General features: G+C 42.5%; 1 protein-coding gene across 1 annotated transcript; it reads left to right on the forward strand.

Moving 5' to 3' along the window:
• Nucleotides 1-6656: 6656 nt before the first annotated feature.
• begain (brain-enriched guanylate kinase-associated) lies at nt 6657-18973 on the forward strand (the record flags this gene model as incomplete). Its single annotated transcript, XM_079752954.1, has 6 exons — nt 6657-6727; nt 9013-9174; nt 9940-10006; nt 14627-14734; nt 15104-15187; nt 17372-18973. The coding sequence occupies 6 exons, from the start codon at nt 6657-6659 to the stop codon at nt 18971-18973; spliced, it is 2094 nt and encodes a 697-aa protein (XP_079609080.1).
• Between the last annotated feature and the right edge of the window lie 4912 nt (nt 18974-23885).

Genomic DNA, 23885 nt, shown 5'->3' on the forward strand with positions numbered 1-23885 from the left:
CTATGTTATCCCCCTCCTCCTCACCACCCTCCCCCCTCTCTTCCTGCCCTTAATGTTCTCCATGACGACGGCTGTACACATGGTTGTGGCGCGACTCAAAGAGACAAAGGGTATAAATATGTTTGCAGGGCTCCTTAAATCTGCTTGGTAAATCAATTGCTATTTTATTATCTCTTCTTTTTCTCTCCTTCTCTCCCTCTTCCCTACTTCTCTTCTCTGTTCTTCTCCCCTCTCTTCTTCCGCTGCTCAACAGGAGTCGGGCGGAGAGATGCAGCGTGAAGCCAGGTTAGACACGCTCCTCACTTTTCTTCTTCTTCTTCTTCTTCTTCTTCTTCTTCTTCTTCTTCTTCTTCTTCTTCTCCTCCTCCTTCTTCTTCTTCTTCTTCTTCTTCTTCTTCTTCTTCTTCTTCTTCTTCTTCATCCTCCTGCTGTTGACACTACAGCATACTCTGCTTCCCCTCTCTTTCTCTCTCTCTCTCTCTCTCTCTACATATCTCTCTCTCATTCTCTCCTATCTCTGTTGCACTCTCTTGCTCTCTCCTTCTCTCTGTATCTCCCCAGCTTGCCACCCCCCCCCCCCCCCCCCCCCCCACTCCACCTCCTTTTCCACGCCTCCACCCATTTAATTTAGCTCTTCCCTCCTCGCACCCCCCTCCCCCCCCATCTTTTCCCCATCCCGGCTCACGCACTCTACCCTTCCTCCCAGCCTTCCTCCCTCCCTTCCCCCTGCTCCCTCCCTCCCTCCTCCTTCCCTCTCTTTCAGCCGAGCAGCCTGTCTCTAGTCAGAATAAGAGAAGGCACGTCGATCTGACGGCAAGGGCTGCACAGGCGGTGCATGAGCATTGCGATCTTATCCGCTGACAATGAGGCAAAAGGTGCATAAACGGTAAGGGCGACTGACAATTGGCAGCGACAAGTGCATGACTGGCTGTATTTTGACTAGCTGCTAAGAGATATGTTTGTCTAGATACAATGCCACACAGAAGGATACAGCAACAATTTGTGAGTGCTTCCTATGTGGCTTGGATGGCTTTGCTGCTGGGTCACATTGTTGAGCCCCAGTGGGATTCATCACAAAGTGTCCCATAATCCTGTTTGTGAAAATGGAAACAGGTTACCCTGTGTTACCACCGAGCAAATGATGATATGCTTCCGAGTGTGTGTGTGTGTGTGTGTGTGTGTGTGTGTGTGTGTGTGTGTGTTTGTGTGTGTGTGCCTATGTATGTGTGTTTTGAGCGGTAAAACACTACAGTTATCTCTTTGGTGTCAACATAACAGATACGTGGTCTTAAACCAACAGAGCATATCTCTGCTGAACGTATTACACAGAAGAGGGTGTTTGTGTATTCCATGAGAAGATAGCAATCGTATCATGCTCATTTGGTTTGGATTGATTTACTGTATTAATGATATTTCCAAAGCCTTCACTTAGCTATTAGAGTGAGGAGTGAGATGATAGCATGGACAGGCAATTATGGCTTAACAAGTGTATCACGAAAGAGAGAGTTGCCCTTTTAAACGTAGCCGGCCACTATAGGAAGAGCAAGAAAGAGAGAGAGAGAGAAAGAGAGATTTATCATTGCTATATTTGCTGAATAAGTTAAGACTGCTGATTGCATTCATCAGTGAGGAAACGGTGAATGATTTCCTTTCTCATATATTACGCTTCATCGGCTTGGAAACCATGCAACACCAAGCATATCTTGATCGTTATGTCCATGAAGTTAATTGCTTAGAACTTGAGTCGTAACCTCCAGGTACTTCCTCCAGTGGAAGCATTGATTTGATTTTGGTGATGATTACCTTTTGCTTTTACCGGGTGAAAGAAACAATTTGCCATTGATATATACTGGACCCCCTCTGTATACTGTATCAAGGCAACTTGATACAGTATATGAAGCCTATATACAGTAGTATAAATGCTTGACTTGACTATGATTTCATTAAAGCTGGCCCTAATTAGACCTTTGTGCTTACTGTGGTACGTGCTTGTGTGTGTGTGTGTGTGTGTGTGTGTGTGTGTTGTGTTGTGCGTGTGTGTGAAAAACCTACCCTACAAAATTTCACTCAAACCCAGAGGATATACCTGTGAAGCCCCTGTTTGTTCTGCTAGCATCTTTCATTGGATCCTATGCAGCTACTCCCTCTAGGTTAGCGTGTAGCAGTTAAACCCACACACACACACACACACACACACACACACACACGCACACACACACACACGCACACACACACACACAAACACACACACACACACACACACACACACACACACACACACACACACACACACACACACACACATTTTCCTTCCAATTATCTCCTAGTTGGAGCATAAGCTGCTCCAGCATCTGGATGACAATATGATGAGGGATACACCTCAAAGTGTGTGTGTGTGTGTGTGTGTGTGTGTGTGTGTGTGTGTGTGTGTGTGTGTGTGTGTGTGTGTGTGTGTGTGTGTTTGTTTGTATCTGTCTGTGTGTATCTCCTGTTCGTCGTGCTAGATGCTATTTAAGTCGTTTACTACAACTCTTGTACCACGCCTCCTCCCCTCTCACTGCTGGCTAACCAGACCATGCCATGGTCCCTTATCAGCGATCAGAGACCTGTATGTCTGCCTCAGGAGAACGTCTACAGGGCGTAATAGGGAGAACGCCCTGTTTAAAGGGGAATTAAAAACCCAAAGCAAGGAAAGGTAACATAGGTCCCTGGATCAATCTACATGCACTGAGAGTGAGAGAGCACTAAGAAGGGGAAATAAATTGTTAAATCAATGATTTTAACAGTAAATGTTATAAATACAATTTTGAACCTACACAAATCTTATACACAGGGCTGTAGTCAAGGCAACCTTTGTCGAGCCCAAGACAAGTCCAAGGCCAGAGATGGTCAACTCTGAGTCAAGACAGAGTTCAAAGAGGTTCAAGTCCAATCAAAACCAAAGTCCAAGAGGTTTGAGTCCAAGTCAAGACTGAGTCCTAAGGAAAGACAATCATGAACGAGACAGAAAATAATCATCTCGGAGACCACTTACTTGACTTTGATTTATAGCATTTATTTTCCATATAGCAGACACACACTGCAGGTGTTTGGAATGACAGGTTCCCCTTAAGGTAAACAAACTTCCTATTCCTCCCCCCCCCACCCACCCACCCATACCCCTCATAGGCCTCTGATTGCAATTATCGGCAGGACAATTATCATAAGTGGCAATTATTTCTCAAGAAAGTTGAAGGATTATTGGAAGAGATTCAATTGAAGTAGGAATGGAAGAAGTAAGTAACCATTTCTAGACGCTGGCACAGCTCTGTTCCCCTGATCCACAGTCTTTAACAAAACAACCTGATTGGCAAAAAGGTTCCCTGTGGCCATCCCTGCTGTGTCATGTCGACCCTGACCTGCTCTGATCTCGAAGAGACGCGTGTTACACCATTCAATTGGCAGGGACGATGCATTCCCAGACCGTGTGGTCAAACGAAACCTATGGTTTATGCAAACAAAATAAACCATAGGTTGTATGCAACACAAAACAAAGCCAACATACAACACGAGCCAACACACTAGTGGCATATCACACACACACTCATGCTGTCTGTAACATCCACATCAATGTGTGACTTTTCATGGCTCTGATTGGAAGGAAGGAAACGGAAGGGAAGCTAGAGGGAGTGTTGATGAGCCTGGAGACGAGCAGTAGTAGAACACCATTCATTACTCACCCTGTGTGATTCTCCGGAGGCCTTTGGTGCCAATTACAACCTCATCACACACACAAACTATGATGGAATATTATGAAAATAATATGTTATAGAGGCAAGATTTATAGTAATAAATTCAATGATAAGATGAAATGGCCCTGAACTGGTTATGTGTGTGTAAACCTTTTTAGCTGGTTGTTGGTTTGACTATTTACCCTTTTAGTCTTTCAGCTGACATTTTTTTACCTAAAGTGACTTGTAAATTTGTTCATGCATGTGAAGCCCTTTCCCCAAATCCCTCTTAAACTCTAAGAGGGAGTTTAACTTTAACCTATTTGCAGGAGAGGAGCCTAGATAAGATCTACTATAGAATGACAATGTTTGCTCATAACTCTTGCTAGGGTAACTGAGAGTCGTCAGGTAGCTTTAGTAGCTAGACTGTTGTATAATCATCACCAATGAACACCCAATATACATTAACCCGTAACCAAAAGATCAAAGGATTCATATATTCCTTTAAATATATTGTCAGATTCAACTCCTATTTCCCCCTTTCTCTTTTCTTCTGGTTCCTCTTGAGGCACATTATCAGGTTAGTTTACATTTTGTGTTAGACTAACTCTAGACTAACTCTTGAAACTGGATATTGTGTTGTGTCCTGCCATGCTTCATCTAAATCTAATCCAACTACTTCTGCTGTGGTAAGCAGTAATAACCCATCTCATTAGAATCCTTCTCTGAATCACTTGTCTCTACTGGTTCTACGGATATACTTTTAGAAAGATCCACAAAATCTGTTCGGAATTGCAGTTCACTTCCAATTTGTTCTCTTTTAATGCGTCTAAATCTCAGACTCAAATCAAACCTCCTCTCCAAGTCGCAAGATATGATTTCGATGAATAACCTTCACCGGTCCATTAACATTCTTAGGCTTAATTTGAAAATGTCCAGTACTGCCACTTGACTTTCCATTATACAGGGAGTGGAACTCCACCGATCAGCTAACTTGGGTTTTCCCTGAGGTCCAAGATTCCGTATTAAAACCTTGACGCTAGCTTCCGGTGGAGAATAGCGAAACCGCTGATCATAGCGGCACTTTCTTCCTTGATTCTTTATTCCAGTAGCACTCTCAGTCAACTGAAAGAACACTTGTAGATCACATCTCAGGTGATTTAGAAAACTAAAAAGGTGGCTTGATCTATGGATGGATGCATAAATGAATGGTGGACGGACATGTGGGTGAATGGATAGATGGTGATTAGTTGAATGGAAGGATAGGTGGACATAAGAATGGATATGATAGATGGATTTGTATGGATGGACAGAGAGGCGTCAGGATCGATAGATGGATGAATGAATAAAAAGAACAATGGAAGGATGGATTGATAGAATCCTAAGACATTGCCTATATGTGAGAAGCAGATTTTGATGAAGTTCCTTTTAATAAATCACTAAGTGAGTAAAACGATCGACTGGGAGACATTAATAAACAGACTGGCGTGTTGTGGGGACAGAGCCTGTTCTTCTGGGCTTAATAGCCTGTGTCAGGTGGTGGTGGTGGGGGGTTGAAATTGTAGCAATTAAAATTTCATGTTCTCATTAGGTCAACGCATGTTGTCTATCTTCCACACAGTATCGTATCCCCCTCAAATGGCACAGAGCTACTCAATCCCCCTTCCACTGACACCGGCGCACCTTTGGCGGATAAAAAATGGATATTCCCCAGGGGCGACCTTTACGGCAGGCTTACTGTATGCTGGAGGGAGATTTAGTTCAGAATAATTAGGTATTGCATTCATTTCCACCACCACATTTTGAGTGGCAGCCCATAAGTAGAAAGTCTTGATGAAGGAACCCTTTGGTGAAAATACGTTTACTTTGTCAATGTTACATTATTTTACCTTACAAAAGTTTTTGGATGACGACAGGCACCGAAGATCTTTTGCTTTCTCCTTTTGTTAACTGTTTACCTGAGACTACCTGGAGAACAAACACCTGCTGTTTACCCTCCATTGGGCCCAGTTGGATGCAGATACAGTAAAACTGTCAAACACACTGTATGTGAGTGTGGGTGTGCGGGTGGGTGGGTGTGTGTATGTTTGTGTGTTTGTGTCCAGGCAATTCAGCAGCTCTCTCCGAGTTTCTCTTCAGTCCCCTCTCTTACTGGCAGATAAGAAAACCACCATAGCAACCACCTTAGAAATGTTGCTATAGTTGTCTCCATTGTTTTCCGTTCTGCCATTGTTGAGCAAGAGATGTGGAAAAAATAAGAAGTGTTGTCATTACAGACGCACACAACACTCGTTCACACTTTGATGTTGAACTACTGTCTCTCTCCCTCTGTCTCTTTATTTGTCACAATGCTGAGCTCGAGAGAGGCCATGGTTTGGGGGCTGGTAGAGAAGATGATGATGTTCTTTCTATGGCCTTCATTTAAGCATGGTTACCAGTTGTTGAAGCGACTATTAATACTACTACTACTACTACTACTGCTACTACTACTACTACTACTACTACTAAGTGGTCTGTTTGGTAATTTGTTGACTTTCTTCACACAAGGACAGTGACTATGACAGGTTCTTGGCTTGGTATAGAGGTGATATTACCTGTACACATTTCTTAGCCAGCTCATTCATGGAACAATGGAAACACTGAAACAGTCAATCTATTGTTGTTTTATTTTGACCAAATTGACTCTTGAGTGTCATAGGTCGAAGGCCACAGAGCAAAATGTGTCGTTTCTAAACGTAAAGACTTCAAAGCTGTGTTGTTTTTCCCTGCTCTTTTTCGCCAGGCTTATCACAGATAGCCAGCTCCCATCAGCGTCCCCAGGCACGCCTTAGAGCTTTCAGTGTCGCTTCGTGGCTAGAGTTCAAACGTGGCTCGAAAGAGCGTTCTCCCCACCGGGTGGCAACGGTGGCCAAGGCAACGGCTGTCACACACGGCAGAGGCAAAAATATGAAAAAGATATACATTGGTAAAACAGCGCTCAAAAGTCAGAGAAATGGATGCAAACATCAGAAGAGAAGGTGAGTTGAAGAGGAGTTTGTCGTCACCCTTCACCATAGCACGTTGTTTGTGTTTCTCCCCAATGGGGGCATCCATATCATCTTGAAGCGATGGGGAAATACGATTTTTGCAGTGATTGGTCATTGCCATAGCCTACCAGGCATCATTAATACGTTTTGTGGCTTCCCGTCATCAGTCGTTAGATTTTTCAAAAAAAGCTTTAACGTGGCTTCAAATCTACTTTGCATTCAAGTAGAGGTTTGGCATTGCAACACTTTGCTGCTTATTTTTTAGTCTCATTTCTTACATATTTGGATGCCAACAAGACATCCAGGAAAATCAATGGCTCCTTGCTAGGGCCTAATTAAACTGGCAGCACAAATGCCTTGAGCGTTGTTCTCTTGTGCATGTGGTCGTCAAGCCATGCAATTTTAAGTATATCTTGCTAGTATGGCATCATTCATTCATATATTTGTATGTTTTTCACATATGTTCAAATTCGCCGTAAATCTCGATACCAATTAATTAATCATTCTCTTGACAATAAAAAAGAAACGATATCTGGTATGGCTGTCGAAGGCCTGTCATGATCCCATTCAATCATTGTCTTTCCGTCTACCTAGCCACACAAGTGAACTAATTGAGCATGACTGGAGTCTTGCACAAGGCTAGGCAGACCTATTGCTAAAGCTAGCAAGCTTTTCACATGTTTAGTGAGGAGTGGTTTTGGGCGGAGGCCAATATATTTTTTCGGTTGGATCATTTCACGTGATTCATTTTGAGATCTGACAGTTTTATTGCATTCCAAAGTTGCTAAGGATCGAATATTAAGGAATTTCGGCCATAGACTAGTGTGAGGCTGCTGCCGTTCACAGGCAATGGCAGCCCTGATGTTGATTGTATCCACTTTGTTTAGTGTTGGACATTTTCATTTCATCATAAATGTTATCTTAGCCACATTACCCATTTTTCTTTTTCAAGCACATGGTCCAATAAATCTCATCCCTGTCAACTTAAGTTTTGTTTTTGTACTCTCAGTTTCTTAATGATGGTGACGGGCTATGGGCTAATGTCATTCAGTTACGCGCATGCTGCTGCCTGCCGTTTTGGCAGCATCAAAACAATGGCACCTCTCTTAGGGCCGAGTATGGCCAAATGCCCTGCGAGTGCTCATGCATTCTGGTGTCGCTGACAATCTCCAGCCTCTTATTACCTCATCTTCTCACTGACATCTTGTCAATATGTCATTCCACACTCACGCTCACCTGCACTCATCTCATGCATAACCACGCATGAAGCAATGTTCTTTGGTAAGGAAAATAATAATAAAAGAACGGAAAGAAATTATGATGACATATTCTGTGCATCTAAAACACACACGGACATGCAGACACACTCACACACAAAGCATGTCACACACACAGTTTGATCTGTTATTTGCACACCCGCTATTGCAGGAGTGAAGGCAGGCGCAAACAAGATATCAAAGTTTGAAGAATGTCCATTATTATGTCCACCATAATGAATAGCCCTGCCTGTGTCTGAGGAGACTGCACCAATAGGGATCCCACTGTTTCGGTTTGTGGTGGTGATAATGAATCCCACCGGCCATGGGAGCTCCTGTCCCAGGTCTGGAGACTCTCAATGGGAAATCATTAGTATTCCTTGTTCATCTATCTTATCCCCCACATCAGACTGTCAGCCTGCATTTCCTAACACTGCAGCAATGAGACCTTATGCTCACTAAACAGCTACTAGCAGCCTTCTGCACCCCGCAGCTGCATTGCACACACACTTTCGTGCACATGCGCTCGCACACACAGGCACACATACACAAACCCTGTTCATACACACTGCCACTCAAACACATGCACAAAACACATCCATGAATCCCCATGGCCAAAGTATTTCTAAATCTCCCTTTCATATTTCTATCTCCTGCTTCTTTTTCTCTCTATCTCACTGTTACCCACTTTTTTATCTTCCTTTGCTCTCCTCTCAGATTTGCCCCGTTCTGATTAATACAATGAAAACTCTCAAACTTTCACTTTCTTCATTTCTCGTCCACTCTCTCCTTTTCATAAAGGATTTTCCTCGCTCTCCGTTATAAATGCTTGTCTTTCTCTCTTATAATGCTGGTCTCTCTCTCTCTCTTTCCTTACATACTGGTCTTTGTCTCTCTGTTATTAACGCTGGTCTATATCTCTCTCATCCTCTCTCTCTCACTTTGTTATTAATTGTGGTCTCACTTTCTCTCTGTTCTCCAATAATGGTCCCTCTCTCCCATGGTCTGCTCCATGTCAAGCTCTGTCCACGACCACAAGGAAGACCTGCGGAAGCGACTGTCCTTCACCACACACAAGTTAGAGATAGTGGAGATGGAGTTTGATTCCACCCGCCAGTACCTGGAGACGGAGCTGCGCCGCGCGCAAGAGGAGCTGGACAAGTTCACCGATAAATTAAGGAGGTGTGTGTGTGTGTGTGTGTGTGTGTGTGTGAGCGTTTGTGAGCTTAAGTTTGGGTGTGAGTGTGTCAGCTTTACATTTCCAAAGTGTGTCCATGGTGGATTTCCTGCATTTACGTGTAACAGAGCGACAGAAATGGTTTAATTTTAACAACAGCGAGTCCAGCTTCGTAAAGGTTCTTTATTTTACAGTCTTCATTACATTCAGAGCATGATTGATACTCCCCATTACCAACATATCTACCCCTGGCTGGGCGGCCTGAGGAGGCAGATAAAGCTAAGAGCCAGTTGCTCAGAAGGCCTGTAAAGCATGTAATAACTTCACAAATGTGAGAAAGGGAAGGAAAAAGGGAGCGAAGAAAGGACTGCAGCAACAGCTCTTTCCATTCATTTCCAGAGTGCGTTTATAGACCCCCGCTAACTGGGAGTGTTACAGGGTGCAAGGTTTAGATAAGACAAGCGAAGGGGGGCATTAATGGGGGGCCTTAAAGAGAAGAAAAATGGAACATTAAACACCGGTAGTAATAACTGCTTAAATACATATGGAGACAATGTCCAGCTTTCTATTATATTTGTACTAGTAGATTTTTCCTATCTATGTACCTAATTATTTATACATGTATCTATTTATCCATATATATATATATATATATATATATATATATACATATATATATTTATCTTTCTCTCTTTTTATCTAGCGGCATTTATTGTAATGATTCAGCATTTAATGTTTCTGTGCGTCTGTTGTTGCTTTCTACTTCTCAGGATCCAGAGCAGCTATGCAACTCTTCAGAGAATCAATCAAGATTTGGAGGACAAGATGCACAGGACGGTAAGAAAAGGGCTATGGGGCTCACTAGGGTGATCATTCAAATATGGAAGAGGTATTTTCAACCTCACTTCACACGACAGCACTCACCGCATTTTCTGCAGGAAATACATTTTCTAGTTGTATATTGTTATACGGATATTTCATGATTTAGCAAAATACGTTTGCTACATGCCCATAGTGACAAACACAAACACACACCCACACACACATACACACAGACACACACACACACATACACACACACACACACACAAACACACACAAACACACACACAAATCAAACAGCGTCTTGATGAGGGGTTGGATTCCTGCAGAGATTGCTGCTTGAGAAAGGAAGTGTAATTGCTGTCTAAACAGTTTAGAGTATAGAGCGCGAGAAACCAATTTGAGAGACAAAACGTTGATAAATAAACATGATGAGAAATACTCCTCTCAAAACACATTTATTAACAAATTATTGTCAACAGAGGTTGTGAAATGTCCTATTTATTCTCCAAATGTTACCTCCTTTTTAATTCCCACTTTCTCTTGGTCTGTAACTCTTCACACATCACCCAGCCCTCTAGCTCTCTTTCCCTTAGGAATCAAACTAAATCTCACCCGATCGATTCCAACATGCCTGTCGGTGTGCTGAACGCCTCTCCCCTCCCTCTCTCTCCAAGCAATTACACGATCAAAGACACCGCGCGCAATCAATGTCCAAAGTGATTGGTCTCACCTGCCACACCACCTCGTTAAGAAACTATTACTGGGAGAAGGCCGTTTTGTCTATACCCATCCACCCTTGCAACCGATTATAAAATGCTCACGTTCTCTACTCTGCATTCTGTGAGGGAACTCCAGTCCCCTAGCCAATATGAGCTATCCATGAAGCCAGAGCTATGCATATCATAAAGGATCGACCCTGATGGATCTGGATTGAACTGGATCGGAGTCTCGTTAAATGTTGATGTGTGAGGGCTCGTCGACTGATGTGCGCCTCGCTGCTGATGTTTGATGACTGTGAAATGACGATTACCATGTGGGAAATGATTAGTAAGAAAAGATGCAGGCGGGTTTTTCGGAATTTCTATGGAGATTGTTTACTGTAGATTTGTGTACACAAAATTGAGATTTGATCCATCTAATAATTTGAAGGTTTATCTAAAAGTACTTTTTTTACATTCTCCCTTGTAGCCAAGTCTCACACATATGCAGACACACATATCAAACTCACACACACACACACACACACACACACACACACACACACACACACACACACACACACACACACACAGAGTAATCTAGTTGTCATGTTAAAATTTTGGAATGAATGTTCATCTTTTCAAGGAAGTCCTCTGTCTAAAAGAACACTTTAGAGAAGTGTATTCAGAGTGTACTGTATAGAATTCCATTAGTAGAGGCCACGAAGGAAACTCATTTCCATTGTCTTTGATGTCCTCATGCAGTGGCATTTTAAATGGGCTAGTTTTGTAGAAGACGGGTTAGGCAAGCAGTGAGACAAAGGAGCCCACCATCAAACACACATAATTAAAAGTTCAAGTTTTAACTGGCAAGGTCAGTGGAATGACTAGAGTGATGTCAAAGTTGTCATATATTATATAAGCACATTACAGAGTCAGAAGTAACACTTTATATACAGATTTACTCATACCTCAGTATATCCACGTCTGGAACCACATGTTTGAATCAAACAAATAATGCCTTTATAATTTTTATTTTTATAAGCTTTTAGTAAGTAGGCTATATTTATATGCCGACCAGTATTTAAAGACCAAACAGCTTGAAGTCCAAGTTCTGTGCATGAAAATATGGCACATAACTACATAGCCTCTGGCCCAAAATAAATTGCTGTCCATGGTTCTGAAAGGTTCCGAAACAGTGTTAGGAAACCTCAGAAAAATCACGTGTAAAATGTATGTATTAATCTGGTAGAGATTATAACGACATGCTTTTGTGGATTGTAAATGTGTGACATGGGTCGTTCTTGGTGATATTTACAACCTATTCCGTCGCTAAGGTTGGATATTACGTTACCTAATGCAAACAAGAATGCAAACAATGCAAGCATAAATTTACCCGAAAATTTAAATAATTGACAATGAATAATACATTATGGTAGGAATAGTACAAGCAGGTTAGATAGAGGGTCCTATCGGCACTGCCTAGTAGTGATGTGGGACCGAGAGGGGGTGGATGGCTGTGTGATATTCTGCCCCTGAATCCTCCATGCTTAAGATGGGCGGAGGATAAAAGCTTTGCATGTTAATTTTTATTTTCGCCGCTTCTCTTCGCTAATGCGTTTCGCAGCACCATCTGATAACAGTCGTGCTAGTATCAGCCGTTGGACCTAACAACGTATGGGATTGTCGAGGATCAGCATATGAGTCATGTTCCGGTCACTGCGGCGTAATTAAAACATTATCTCGTTCTCGCGCCCACTCTCAAAAATGACAGCACCCGATCATGTTTGCTATCGAGATCTGCCCTGTGTCTAGCTTTTACCGCCGGATATGAGTCTTATCAATTTGACAAATAATTATGTAGCTCCATATGAGATTCTCGGAACATTCTTTTAGATTTGAAGGTTATAGTCTGTCAGTTTAACCAGGTTAGGCAGGTCAACAGGTCAGTTGTTCAGGTCACACCAACCATTGCAACATAGCCTCCGCTAAAGCATTGTTTCTCCCCTCAGCTGTAATGATGAAATGTATCAAGGACTGGGTATGATAAAGGCCAAAACAAAGTAGGCCTATTGGGAATCTTTGTTGCTAATAACCGATTATTTATTCAGAAAGTTGCCAAAATGGCTAATCATGATGGAGAGAATGATAATAAACAAACAATAATAGAGAACAATTAACTCAATCAAAAAGAATGTGCGTGTGTTGGGCAACTATAAAAATGAAATGGATTAAAAGCTAATGATTGCTGAAATAGAAGAATGGCTTGGTTTTAGTGGCAGGCAGCCTATTAGATATTACATTTCTATATTATTAGACTGCAGCAAAATAAAATCCCCAACTCCTAACGAAACCAGTGTGCCAGAACAAATCAGATCATTGATTTTCTTCCATCAAATAGAATAATGCAATAAAAAAAGATAATAAATAACACTACTGAACCATGAATGTTGTGAGCTGAGATTGAGCTGCTTATTAGACACCTGTGGTGGAAATAAAGCAATACTTATGCAAGATACTGAGATAATATACTAACATAATGAGATTTTGACTTATGATAAAAAGGGAAAGTGTTTTTATTAGTTCTTTCTAGAAGTGTACTAAACGCTACAACATCACATAATACCCTGGAAAATCATGATGTTCTACATTTATCCTGACCTGCAGATAAGTCATAACATTAGCTGAGAGTGTAAAATATCATCTGGTCATTGGTTAGGTAATCATTCAAATTATTAATGTTGCCACATTCCATTTATATTTCACGCATATATCTGTGAAAAGCAATTTCCTAAGAATGTTCCTTGTAAACACACTAAACCTGGTTACTTGTGAATCAACCACAGCAGTGAGTGAAGTGCACCTTATAACATTGGCATAACAACTTTCAGCTTTTGCAAAGAGAAAAGCAAAGTAAGACAAAGGAAGGAAACTCAACAGCCAACTAATGAGACCCCATCAGAATTGGATTTGAATATCAACGAAAGGCCCATCACTTTGGCTGACATTAATTGCCACCTATTAGATTAGCTCTCGCCGCTGCCTGCGTTTCACAATAATCACAGCCATTTAGAGATTAGAGCGTAAAGAGGGGACATGGTGCACAATGCAATGTGCTCTTCAGCAGGAATATCGTAGAAAAGATGCTGACGATGACTTTTAAGTGGGTTTGAGTCTACAAATATCTGATTTTCCCAGACAATAGACAAATTATTATAAAACATATATTATAAATGTATATATGTGGTGTGTGCATGGTCGTTTAATAAAAGATGGCATAAGAGACGCAATGGTATAGATTGCAAAGAACCAGGGCTGGTAATGCGAATACACAGTCAGTTTCAATTTTTTTCTTTCCATGATCACCTTAAACAAAATGATTGTCTCCATCTGTATTTTTTAGTCACCCAAACACACACATTGCCTCTGGTTCCTATTCCCCTGCCCTCTGTATGGGTAAATGATTCAATAGTGCGCTGGCAAGTGTAATCTTCTTTTAATTAAGACCTGCTGCTGGCGGAGGCCTCACACTGATGGTGACTTAATACCCCCTTCCTCTCCTTCCCGCCAACTCCTCTCCATCATCCCTCTACCCTTCCTGCCCCCTCCATCCAACTCCTCCCCACCCCTTTCTCATCAGTTATCCTACCCATTTCTAAATCTCCTCCCATCCTCTTCACCTCCCCATGGATTACCTCTAGCCCACTGTTGTTGTCTCTATTTTATTGCTGTTTTGTTCCAATACTCAATGTCTGATTCATATTTAGAATGAATTTAGAAATTAGAATTTATTTATTATGATTATTATGTATCTTATTATATTTAATTCACAAATTTATTTTATACTTAATGCACCGCGGGTCAGAGACAAACGAAATTTCAGTTCTTCTATTTGTCATTGATATGATCTTCATTCGCTGCGCTACATGTGAAGACCCAGCACCACGAGGAGGAGAACAGGGTGCTGAGTCGCGAGGTCATCGTCCTGAACAACCACCTCATGGATGCCAAGATCACTCTGGAGAAGCTCCGAAAGGACAACGTGAGTCACTCGTGCAACAAGTCCAAGCCGTTTTGAAAATCCGCCTCTTCTGACATCACAAGTGGGCGTGTCCACCTAGATGTGTGACGGATAGATGAGTAACGTTGGCTACAGTCCACCGGGTAGGCTGGTAGACTGATCCGTCCAGCACACATCTAGGTGGACACGCTATCTTGTGGTGTCAGAAGAGGCCGATTTTCAAAACGTCTTGTAACGGCCAATCACACTCACACCTGGTGGTATAATATGTCACCTTTAAGGTTGAAATTGACTTTGTGACATTACGTAGCCTCCATGGGTCTCGGCGCTGCTGCTGCTGCTTGCATTCATGGTTCTTCGTAACAATGTGTACCTGCCTCTCCCTCTCAGGACTTGTACAGAAAGGACTGCAACCTGGCTGTCCAGCTGCTGCAGTGCTCCACGTCCCACCACAGAGCTCACAAGATGTCTGAGGTAGGACCTTAACAAATCCTTCATCTATTGCACACATAGACTCCCAAAAATGATGGCGGGGATAGTAGCTCACAAGTCATTAATCAATAACATACGACACGTAGACCTCACAAGGATGTCTGTCGTAGGTCCTCACACATCCACAATCAATGACACACATTGACCCGCAAATAACGTGGCAGAGAGAAGCTCACAAGTCATCAATCGGTAACATACGACACACAGACCCCATTGGGAATCTTTGTTTGCTAAGAACCCATTATTTATTCACAAAGTTGGCATAATGGATAATCATGATGGAGAGCAAAGACTAACAATAATAGAGAATAATACACTAAATCAAAAATAATGTGTGTGTTGCTGGGCAACTATACAAATTAAATGGATTAAAAGCAAATAACTATTTTTGCTGCAATAGAAGAATGGCTTGGTTTTAGTGGCAGCTTATTCTATATTACATTTCTTTGATTTTATTAGACTTAGATTATTAGATATTATTAGAAGAAAAACTCCCATGACAGAGTCTAAACTTCTAAAGAAACCATTGTGTCTTCCAGTGTGCCAGGACAAATCTGATCTTTAATTTTTTCCAGCAAATATAATAATAAAATAAACTAAGATAATACATAACACTACTTAACCATGAACGCAGTGAGCTGGGATTGAGTTGCTTATTAGACACCTGTGGTGGAAATAAATTAAAACTTATGAAAGATACTGAGATAATATACTAACATAATGAGATTTAATCAAACTGTGAAACCATAGATTTAGACTTTCCTACTTACGATAAAAAGGGCACGTGTTTTTATTAGAGATAGAAGCTCACAAGTCATCAATCGATAACAAACGACACACAGACCCCAGAAGGATGTCTGTGGTAGGTTGTCACAAGTAATTGATCAATAACATACAACACAATAGACCCAACAAGATATCTGAGGTGGGTTCTCACAAGTCATCAGCCAATTAATCAATCAATGTCTGAGGTTCGTCCTTATAAGAGAGTCTCTGTCATGACTCAAATTGAAAAAAATATATATAATAATTGAAAATGGGGGAATTCATTCATTCATACTCAGCCAAGCATTTGTTTCCAGCAATAAACAAAGGGATTATCACATGGATTGTGTCTGTGTAACTTTTAATTAAGATTAATTTTGGGTAACAGTAAGGTACTGAGCTACCTAATAAGGACCACAGTTAGCCCTGCACGTTAGCCCTGTAGCCTTACATACTTTTAAATTCAGAGAGAGAACCCGGGAGAGAGGACAGGTGCTAAAAATAGATCCGACTTCAAACATGCTGGTGATGTTATTCCGCGGTGCGCCTCCAATTCATAACACAGCCAAGTCTGTATTTTATCTTCTCCTTTCAATTCCCTGCTGGAGACCGTCCGTGAGCACTGGTTTAATGTGAGTCTAAATCCCAGTGGGCGCCATGTGTATTTGATGGTGGTGTACAGGTAGAGAACGATGCAGTTAGACAGATGAAGAGGAAAGGTGTGAAGAGTAAAGACAAGTGAAAGACAAATGAAGGCATACTGGTCACAGAAACAGAAAGAAGGTTGGAGGATTCAATTATTAGGGGAAAAGATAATGTAGAATAATATATAATATAAATAAATAAATAGGATTTTCCTTCCGGACCCTCTCCTGCCATTAAAAGACAAGGATATCAAGTATTTAATTGACAGGTCTTTCTTTCCGACATTTTTGTCTAGAGATGGCGTTAAATGAAGAACTGCTTTCTTTCCATCAACCTGAAGCAATCCGGCACTAAAATGCAAGATAGGAATTACAGGAAATCTAATTATTGTTTGCTGTAAATTACAAGTTCATTGCTGGCTAGTAAAAGACCCTCAAGGTCACAGTCTGAAAAATGATTTCTAAACGACAACGGATGAAATCGGAACAGCAGCACGAACATTGCAACCAGAGCAGAAGACGGCAGTGTGAAACGGCTGATGCCGAAGCGATACAAACAAAGGGGTTTTACTGACAAAAATCTGAAAATAAATTCCAACACAGCAACTCCATTCTTGTTCCACCTCTGGCAATTTCCGTCCGTATTCTGTGATTGACACAGAGCCATTCTTCCATCTGTTAAAAACGGTTGAAAAATACCTGATAAAATCTTCTTGTCTCCTCTTTGTATGTCTTTTCCTATTTCCCTTCCCATCAGCTGCCCTTGGATTTCCAAGAGCGCATCGGTTCCCACTTTGAGGAGCTGAGCCGTGGTGGGGGAGTGCCTGCCGGCATGTGTCCGTCTCCGTATTCCGACTCCGTCCCCACCTCGGTGATCGCGAAAATCCTGGAAAAGCCCGAACCGGGAAGCAGCTGCCCGGTGACTCGCTCCCCCAGCCCCCAAATTCCGGACGGCGACTTCCTGTCGGGAACGGGCAGCACCGACCGACTCAACCGCCGCCTCTCGTACAAGACCTCGGACCTGTACTGCAGCGACACGGCCCTGTACTGCCCCGAGCGCTGGCAGGACGCCGAGAGACGCCAGAGCGTGGACCTCAACGGCACCCGGTTGCTCCAGCTCCACGCCCAGACCTCGGTGGACAGCAACCCCGACGAAGAGGCCTTCCACTCGGGCAGCTTCTCCCCGCAAGAGACCCCGTCCCCGGCCTTCCGTCCCCGCGACAAGTTCGGCACCGGCTCCCTGCCCGCCTCCAGCTCCTACTCCAGCTTCAGTCTCGCGTCGGACGACAAGGGCGCCATCGTCGGGGTGGAAGGGGGCTGCGGGCGCGTGGGCCCCGGCACGCTGTCCGCCTCCCACCAGGTCCTCTACATGGACTGGCGGGACGGCGGCAGCGGGGAGTACGAGCACGTGAAGGGCCCGTCCTCCTGCAAGAAGGACTCCGCTAGCTTTCACAAGTCCCAGAGCATCCAGCACATGGCGCCGCCGAGGAGCCCGCGGCAGGGCGTCTCCCCGGCTTACACGCGGACGGCGTCCTGCTTCAGCGAGCCGTACCACTCCAGCAGCCCACGGCTGACCTCCTCCCACAGCATGGGCTCCGCCTTGGCGTTGGCTCACGCTTGCGGCGGCGACGGCGGCGGAGGTCGTGGAGGCGGGGTAGATCGCGCGGCCGACGTTCACGTCTTGGAGGACGAGCTGAGCAGCCGCTGGCGGCAGATGAGCGTGGACGACATGAACACCTTCTCGTCCTCCTATCACAACCTGACGGGGCGCGCCTCCCCGTACAGCTTCTCCGAGCGCCACTTCGCCGTGGGCCCGTCCGCTAAGTCCAAAGCGGGGCCGCTCTACAGCAGCTTCCGGGAAGGGGACGACGTCTTCCACAGCCTCCTGCTGGAGCATTGCTTCGACGGGGGCTCCCCGTCGCCCGGCCGAAGCACAGCCAGCGGGTCGAAGCGGCCGCTTTCGGAGCACCGCAAGCAGGAGAAGAGCTCCGTGCTAAGGACACAGGACAGCCAGGACTCCGAGTGCAGTCTCTTCCTAAACTCAGGGAGCGCCAAAGAGAAGGAGAACAGCGGGAGAGCGGGAGCAGCAGCAGTCAGCAAAAGCAGGGACTACGTCAACCTGAGCGCGCACAGCTCGCCAGAGTCCCTGCGCCTGAGCTCCCTGGAGGCGTCAAGCCTCCAACACTTCCCCTGCCCCAGGCCCAGCTCCCGGCCCCGGCCCAGCTCCAGCTCGGCCCTCAGCATCGGCCCCAAGCTCCCAAAGAAAACCTCTCCCAGGTACCAGAAGTTCGGTAGCACGGGACTGATGAGGAAGGACAGTCTCACCAAGGCACAGCTGTATGGTACATTACTGAATTAAGTCGGAGGCAAAAAGACCCCAGGACCCCGACCACCAAAAAAAAAGGTCCCTATTTTCTGCATGACATTGATTATGATCCGTAGTGTACTGTATTGTATGTTTCCCTGTGGGAAAGACACATCGCTGTGAGGAAATGTGTGGTAAGAAGTCGATCTATGTTTCTCAAGCCAAGGCACGTTTAATTCAGTGTGTGTGTGTGTGTGTGTGTGTGTATGTGTGTGTGTGTGTGTGTGTGTGTGTTTGTTGCAACAGAAGTGTTATTTTTTAAATGGAGATATTTATGTTATGATAATGTAAGGTATCAAAAAGACCAGCCTGTTCTATGTTCTTTGTATTGCAATGATTTTGACTTTGTACTCCAGCCAAGTGTAACTGGAAGCAAAGAAATCCACATTGTGCGAAAGAAGGACAGCAACGATGGGAATTTTAGATCCAAAAATACAGTATGCTATCGTTTTCTTCCTTTTCTGGGTTTTGTCAGTTAAACCTGCAACAGTAATTGTATGACTTCTCTGATATATACAATAGAGATAAGGGCGATGTATATTTGCAAGCAGGTTCCTTTGCTGCCTCCCTCACTAAGAGCTAATTAACACGATGTTTGGAGAAAGGGGGAGGTTATCTATTATGCATAGAGTACCCTGCAGACTAGAATTTCCATTCCTTAGTTTTTCCTCAAACTAAATGCATGCTGCGTAATGCATATATGAATAAACTGGAGAAAGTATATTTCTCGCAGAAATGTTTCACAAGGGACCATGAACATAACGGATAGGTAATATTTGTGACCGCTGATTAGCATAGATAAACAACTTCCACAATGATTAATCAAAAATAATCATTTTTTTTCTTTTCATAGAATCAGTGAACTACTGAGAGATTACGTAAAGAGCCAAGGATTTAAGACTTCTTTCATCTGTCAATTTAAACATCAGTTATATTACACTTTGCATTTATTTTCACTACAATCTACTGTACTTTTGATTCTCTTGGTGAGTACATATGTTTTGTAGAGTTAATTTGATTCATTGTTCCTGGTCTTAATCCTTGGTTGATTTTAAACCGGTATTATGATGGCCAAGGTTTGTAACACGTTTGCTCCTCGTGGATATTCTGTTTAAAATCAACTCTACGTTATTTTACACTACTGCATTTGTGTCACAATGTTATCAATATTTTGTGCTTATTGATCAGATAGGCACAGTGTATTGATCAAAGAAATTGACATTGGTAGAACATTTTTCACACCACTGAAAAAGAAGCTGGCTTCTCATTTTCAGCTAAGGGAAGGGGAGGACAATTTGTAAAAGTCTAAGAGTAAATGGAAGCCCATTCACTAATCAGACTATCTGGCTTATACCATAGTATTCTTTCATACCATAATGACAAAAATTCATGTCGAACTCCTTTTCTACACACTAAAATCAGTACAGAGCATGAAACCTATGTCTGTATTTTACGATATACTGTAATAGTTAACTTTATACCAGTAAACTCTGCCTTATTGCGGTTTAGTGAATGGAATGTTTATCCACTCACACAAGGGTGTAAATGCTGTATATACAAAGGTGTGTGTCTGTGTGTTAGTAAGATGTATGTTAAGTGCTGTTACTTCTTTTTTTCTTGTCTTATGATTTTATCACAAACCAAATATTCAACCTGATATAAACTCTATAACGTTGGCACTAGCTAGCCACCAGGCTGTGACAACAGAAAAACAAATCTGTTTCATTAGACATTGAAGTGGGCAACGGTTGAGAAGAAATCTGTCAATACTCGAATTTAATCACAACAGTGTGAGCACAAGGTCACAACTTGGATATGAGTAGGTGTGATTTGATGAAAAAGAATGCGAATCCTTACTCCTTTTTAATATCATGGAATCTAATTCATTACCAGACTGTGACGAATAGCCTAGCAAACTGACTCCAGCCCTCTCCTACGATCAATGCTCAAAACCTGTCCTGTGCTGAATGAATAAAACACTCTCTTCGTCTTTCTCACGAGGTGGCCTACTGGTCTCTCTCTTCTGCAAGGTGAATGTAGCGCTAGCACTAGTGTTTCTATTTGGACCATCTTGAGATAGACTGGAGTATCTGCTGCTGTTGTTGCTGTTGCTGCTGCTGTTGTTGCTAGAGCACAACAGTGGGTGACATTGGGGCATTGCTTCTACTTTAAGTATAGTGTTATAGCTTAGCCACTACACAGAGGCATAGCTCTGACTGTAGGTCCTAGGAGATTGTGGATATAGGAATTGGAATATAAAGTAGCAACACATTTCCTCCTACATTTTCTTTTTGTTAATATTTCATGCTTCTACTTTTCCTATTGACATCCCTTTCACTGGAAAGAGTAAAGTGGAACAGAATCAAAATGGCAAGCGACCGTCAGTGATCTTTTGCGTTGCCAGTCGTTACTATGGTACGACATCCCAACTGCGTACTCAACAAATGGTTGCAACCACCATGGATTAACCATTCCACACACAGCCGGTGTCGCCAGCCGAGTTGTTGGCGCTGTTTCTATACACCCCACGATTCATCCATACGTACAGTACACGGAAATTGAATCATTAGGGAAAATATGACAATATCTAAATGGACAAAGAAGAGGGTGTGTATCTGTATGGTCCCAGGGTGTGAACGGGTAGTTTAATACCAGGTGGATGGGATATCAACACCGTACTTCGTTCAAACAAACTCATACCTATGTTTGCTCTACTGCTCACCATGCCAAACACGCCAATGGTTCACTTGGGCAACAGTCATATTGAAAGGCACTCTAAGCGAGGTCATCTTTTTGGCTAACTTGGGTCTTGCATGACTCTCGTGTCTTTCTCCTGGCAGCCCTCTTTTCGTATATCTTTCCTTCAGTGAAAGATATATGGGAATATTTATATTTTTTTAGTGTGGGAAGTTTTTCAAGTGTAATACTTCTATCCTGCTATTGATATTTATATATAAGCATGGAATCAAAGCCGCCAGAGTATGTTTCTGTTACTTTTGGAGGTAGTTTTTTTTAAATAAAGAATTGAATCTCTTCATTCAATGCTATGTTTATGAAAGTGATGTGGCCATACTAACTCGATCTTTTCGATTTTCATGTGCAGGGGGTTAAGCATAGCTGGAATTCAAAACTCTAATTTGTAAACATTTATAGAATAGTATCACAGAAAAGCACTAATCTTTATTACTAGCAACATACATGTAATATAACATGTTTCGACAAAGTGAGCATTGACAAACATGGATATGGAAGTATGGTTGCGGGAGGCAATATAATTTGTATAGACTTCCATCGTTATAACGTTTGACATGACATCTTTTCTGTTTTCTGTTGCGTTTATATTGGTTGTTTTATGTTGTTAGTTCAAGTGACTAAGGTTATGGAAGTGACTGAGCAAAGCAGAACCATGTTCGATTCTCTCTTGTTCTACCTCCAAAATGGTTCAACAAGCAACAGGGCCCAGCCATTGTCTATCCTCTGTTCTCTGTCCACAAGCGTGTCAGTCTGATATGCATGAGTATATTAATTTGCTGTATGTTGATTGTTGATTTTACTTAATAAAAAAGTACAAGGCATGAGGCGACACATTTTGGATGGGATATTTGTTCTTATTATAACTTTTTTGTAATGTGTTGCCATATGTTCAATAATATATTTTTACCTTACGTGAGCATCGTGGCAATCCTCTCCACCCCCCATCCTGAGAGATACTAAGTGATACGTTTAAAATGGAGAGAACGTGTCACTCCTATATTATTTATGTTAGCCGTAGGCTAAGTCATATCTAGATAACACATGTTCTATGGCCTTCATAATGAAAATGCTGCAGAAAGAAATCACGACAAACCCTGTCAAGAAAGGTGGTTAATTTCCGTGCGTTTCCGAATTGGATAGCAGTTAGGTCAGCCAGTGTAGCGGAAAAGACTTGGACGCCTTCAGCCCATTACTTTAAAAAGCACAACAACACAAACATTGCTCTCTTTGAAATGTTAATTTGGAGGAAACATTCTTTTGATCCTCGAAAACGAAGCGCCCTGACTCAACCGACCCGGATTATGGGATGTCAAAACAATGCAAGCAGAAGATAAAGAAAATGTAGGCGACACACTTAAGAGTATAAAGTTAAGCAATAGACTTTATAATCCACGCCTGAAGCCACTGGCCATGAAAAGTCATGCCTAGAATGAAATGATACTGTGGGCGGCTTTCAGTTAAAGTAGATGTTTTAAAGTTAGAATTTGACCATTTTAGCAGATGCTTTGAGAAAACTTATAGTCCATTATTTTGGGATGCATGTTATTAAGAAGGAGGCCAATGCGAGAAGGGTGAGAGTCGCCTACAAGTTTTGGAGTTTTTAAGAAAAGAAAAGAGATATTTGGTGGTCCGTTTAAGCTTTTTTTTTTTTATGGGGCCATGTCACGCTATCTCACCTGCACCCCTATCTGAATCGCATTAATGTCAAAAGAGACGCTGGTAGAAAACGGAAGACTAATGTACTCACCTGGGAAAATAATTCTGCTCGGTTTTTCCGAATTGACGAGTTCTCAATCTCAGAAATGAGAGAAAGAGAAGTTTTGCCATAAAAACTTATCTCAGAATTCTGAGATAGTTTACTTGTTAATTCAGAAAAAACAGCTGAATTTAATTCTCAATTGAATGTATACCACTTCCCTAGCAATAAGACATGCTAAGTAAGCGCCATGTTTATTTTATTGCATTTTCTTTTTAATTATAATTTTTTGTGGCTGTACAATTATTAGGAGTAACACTCGAGTAAATAACCCTCAACTCCGGACCATCCAGCCTGAAGAATCATCAAGCGGACTCACAAAAACCAGCCAAAAATTGTTTAAATTTTCCTCTGCGTTTATTCATGTACAAAAACAAGCTGCAATCAAATCCTTCC

The sequence above is a fragment of the Pollachius pollachius genome (genome assembly GCF_949987615.1).
Source record: "Pollachius pollachius genome assembly, chromosome: 15".
Taxonomy (NCBI): domain Eukaryota; kingdom Metazoa; phylum Chordata; class Actinopteri; order Gadiformes; family Gadidae; genus Pollachius; species Pollachius pollachius.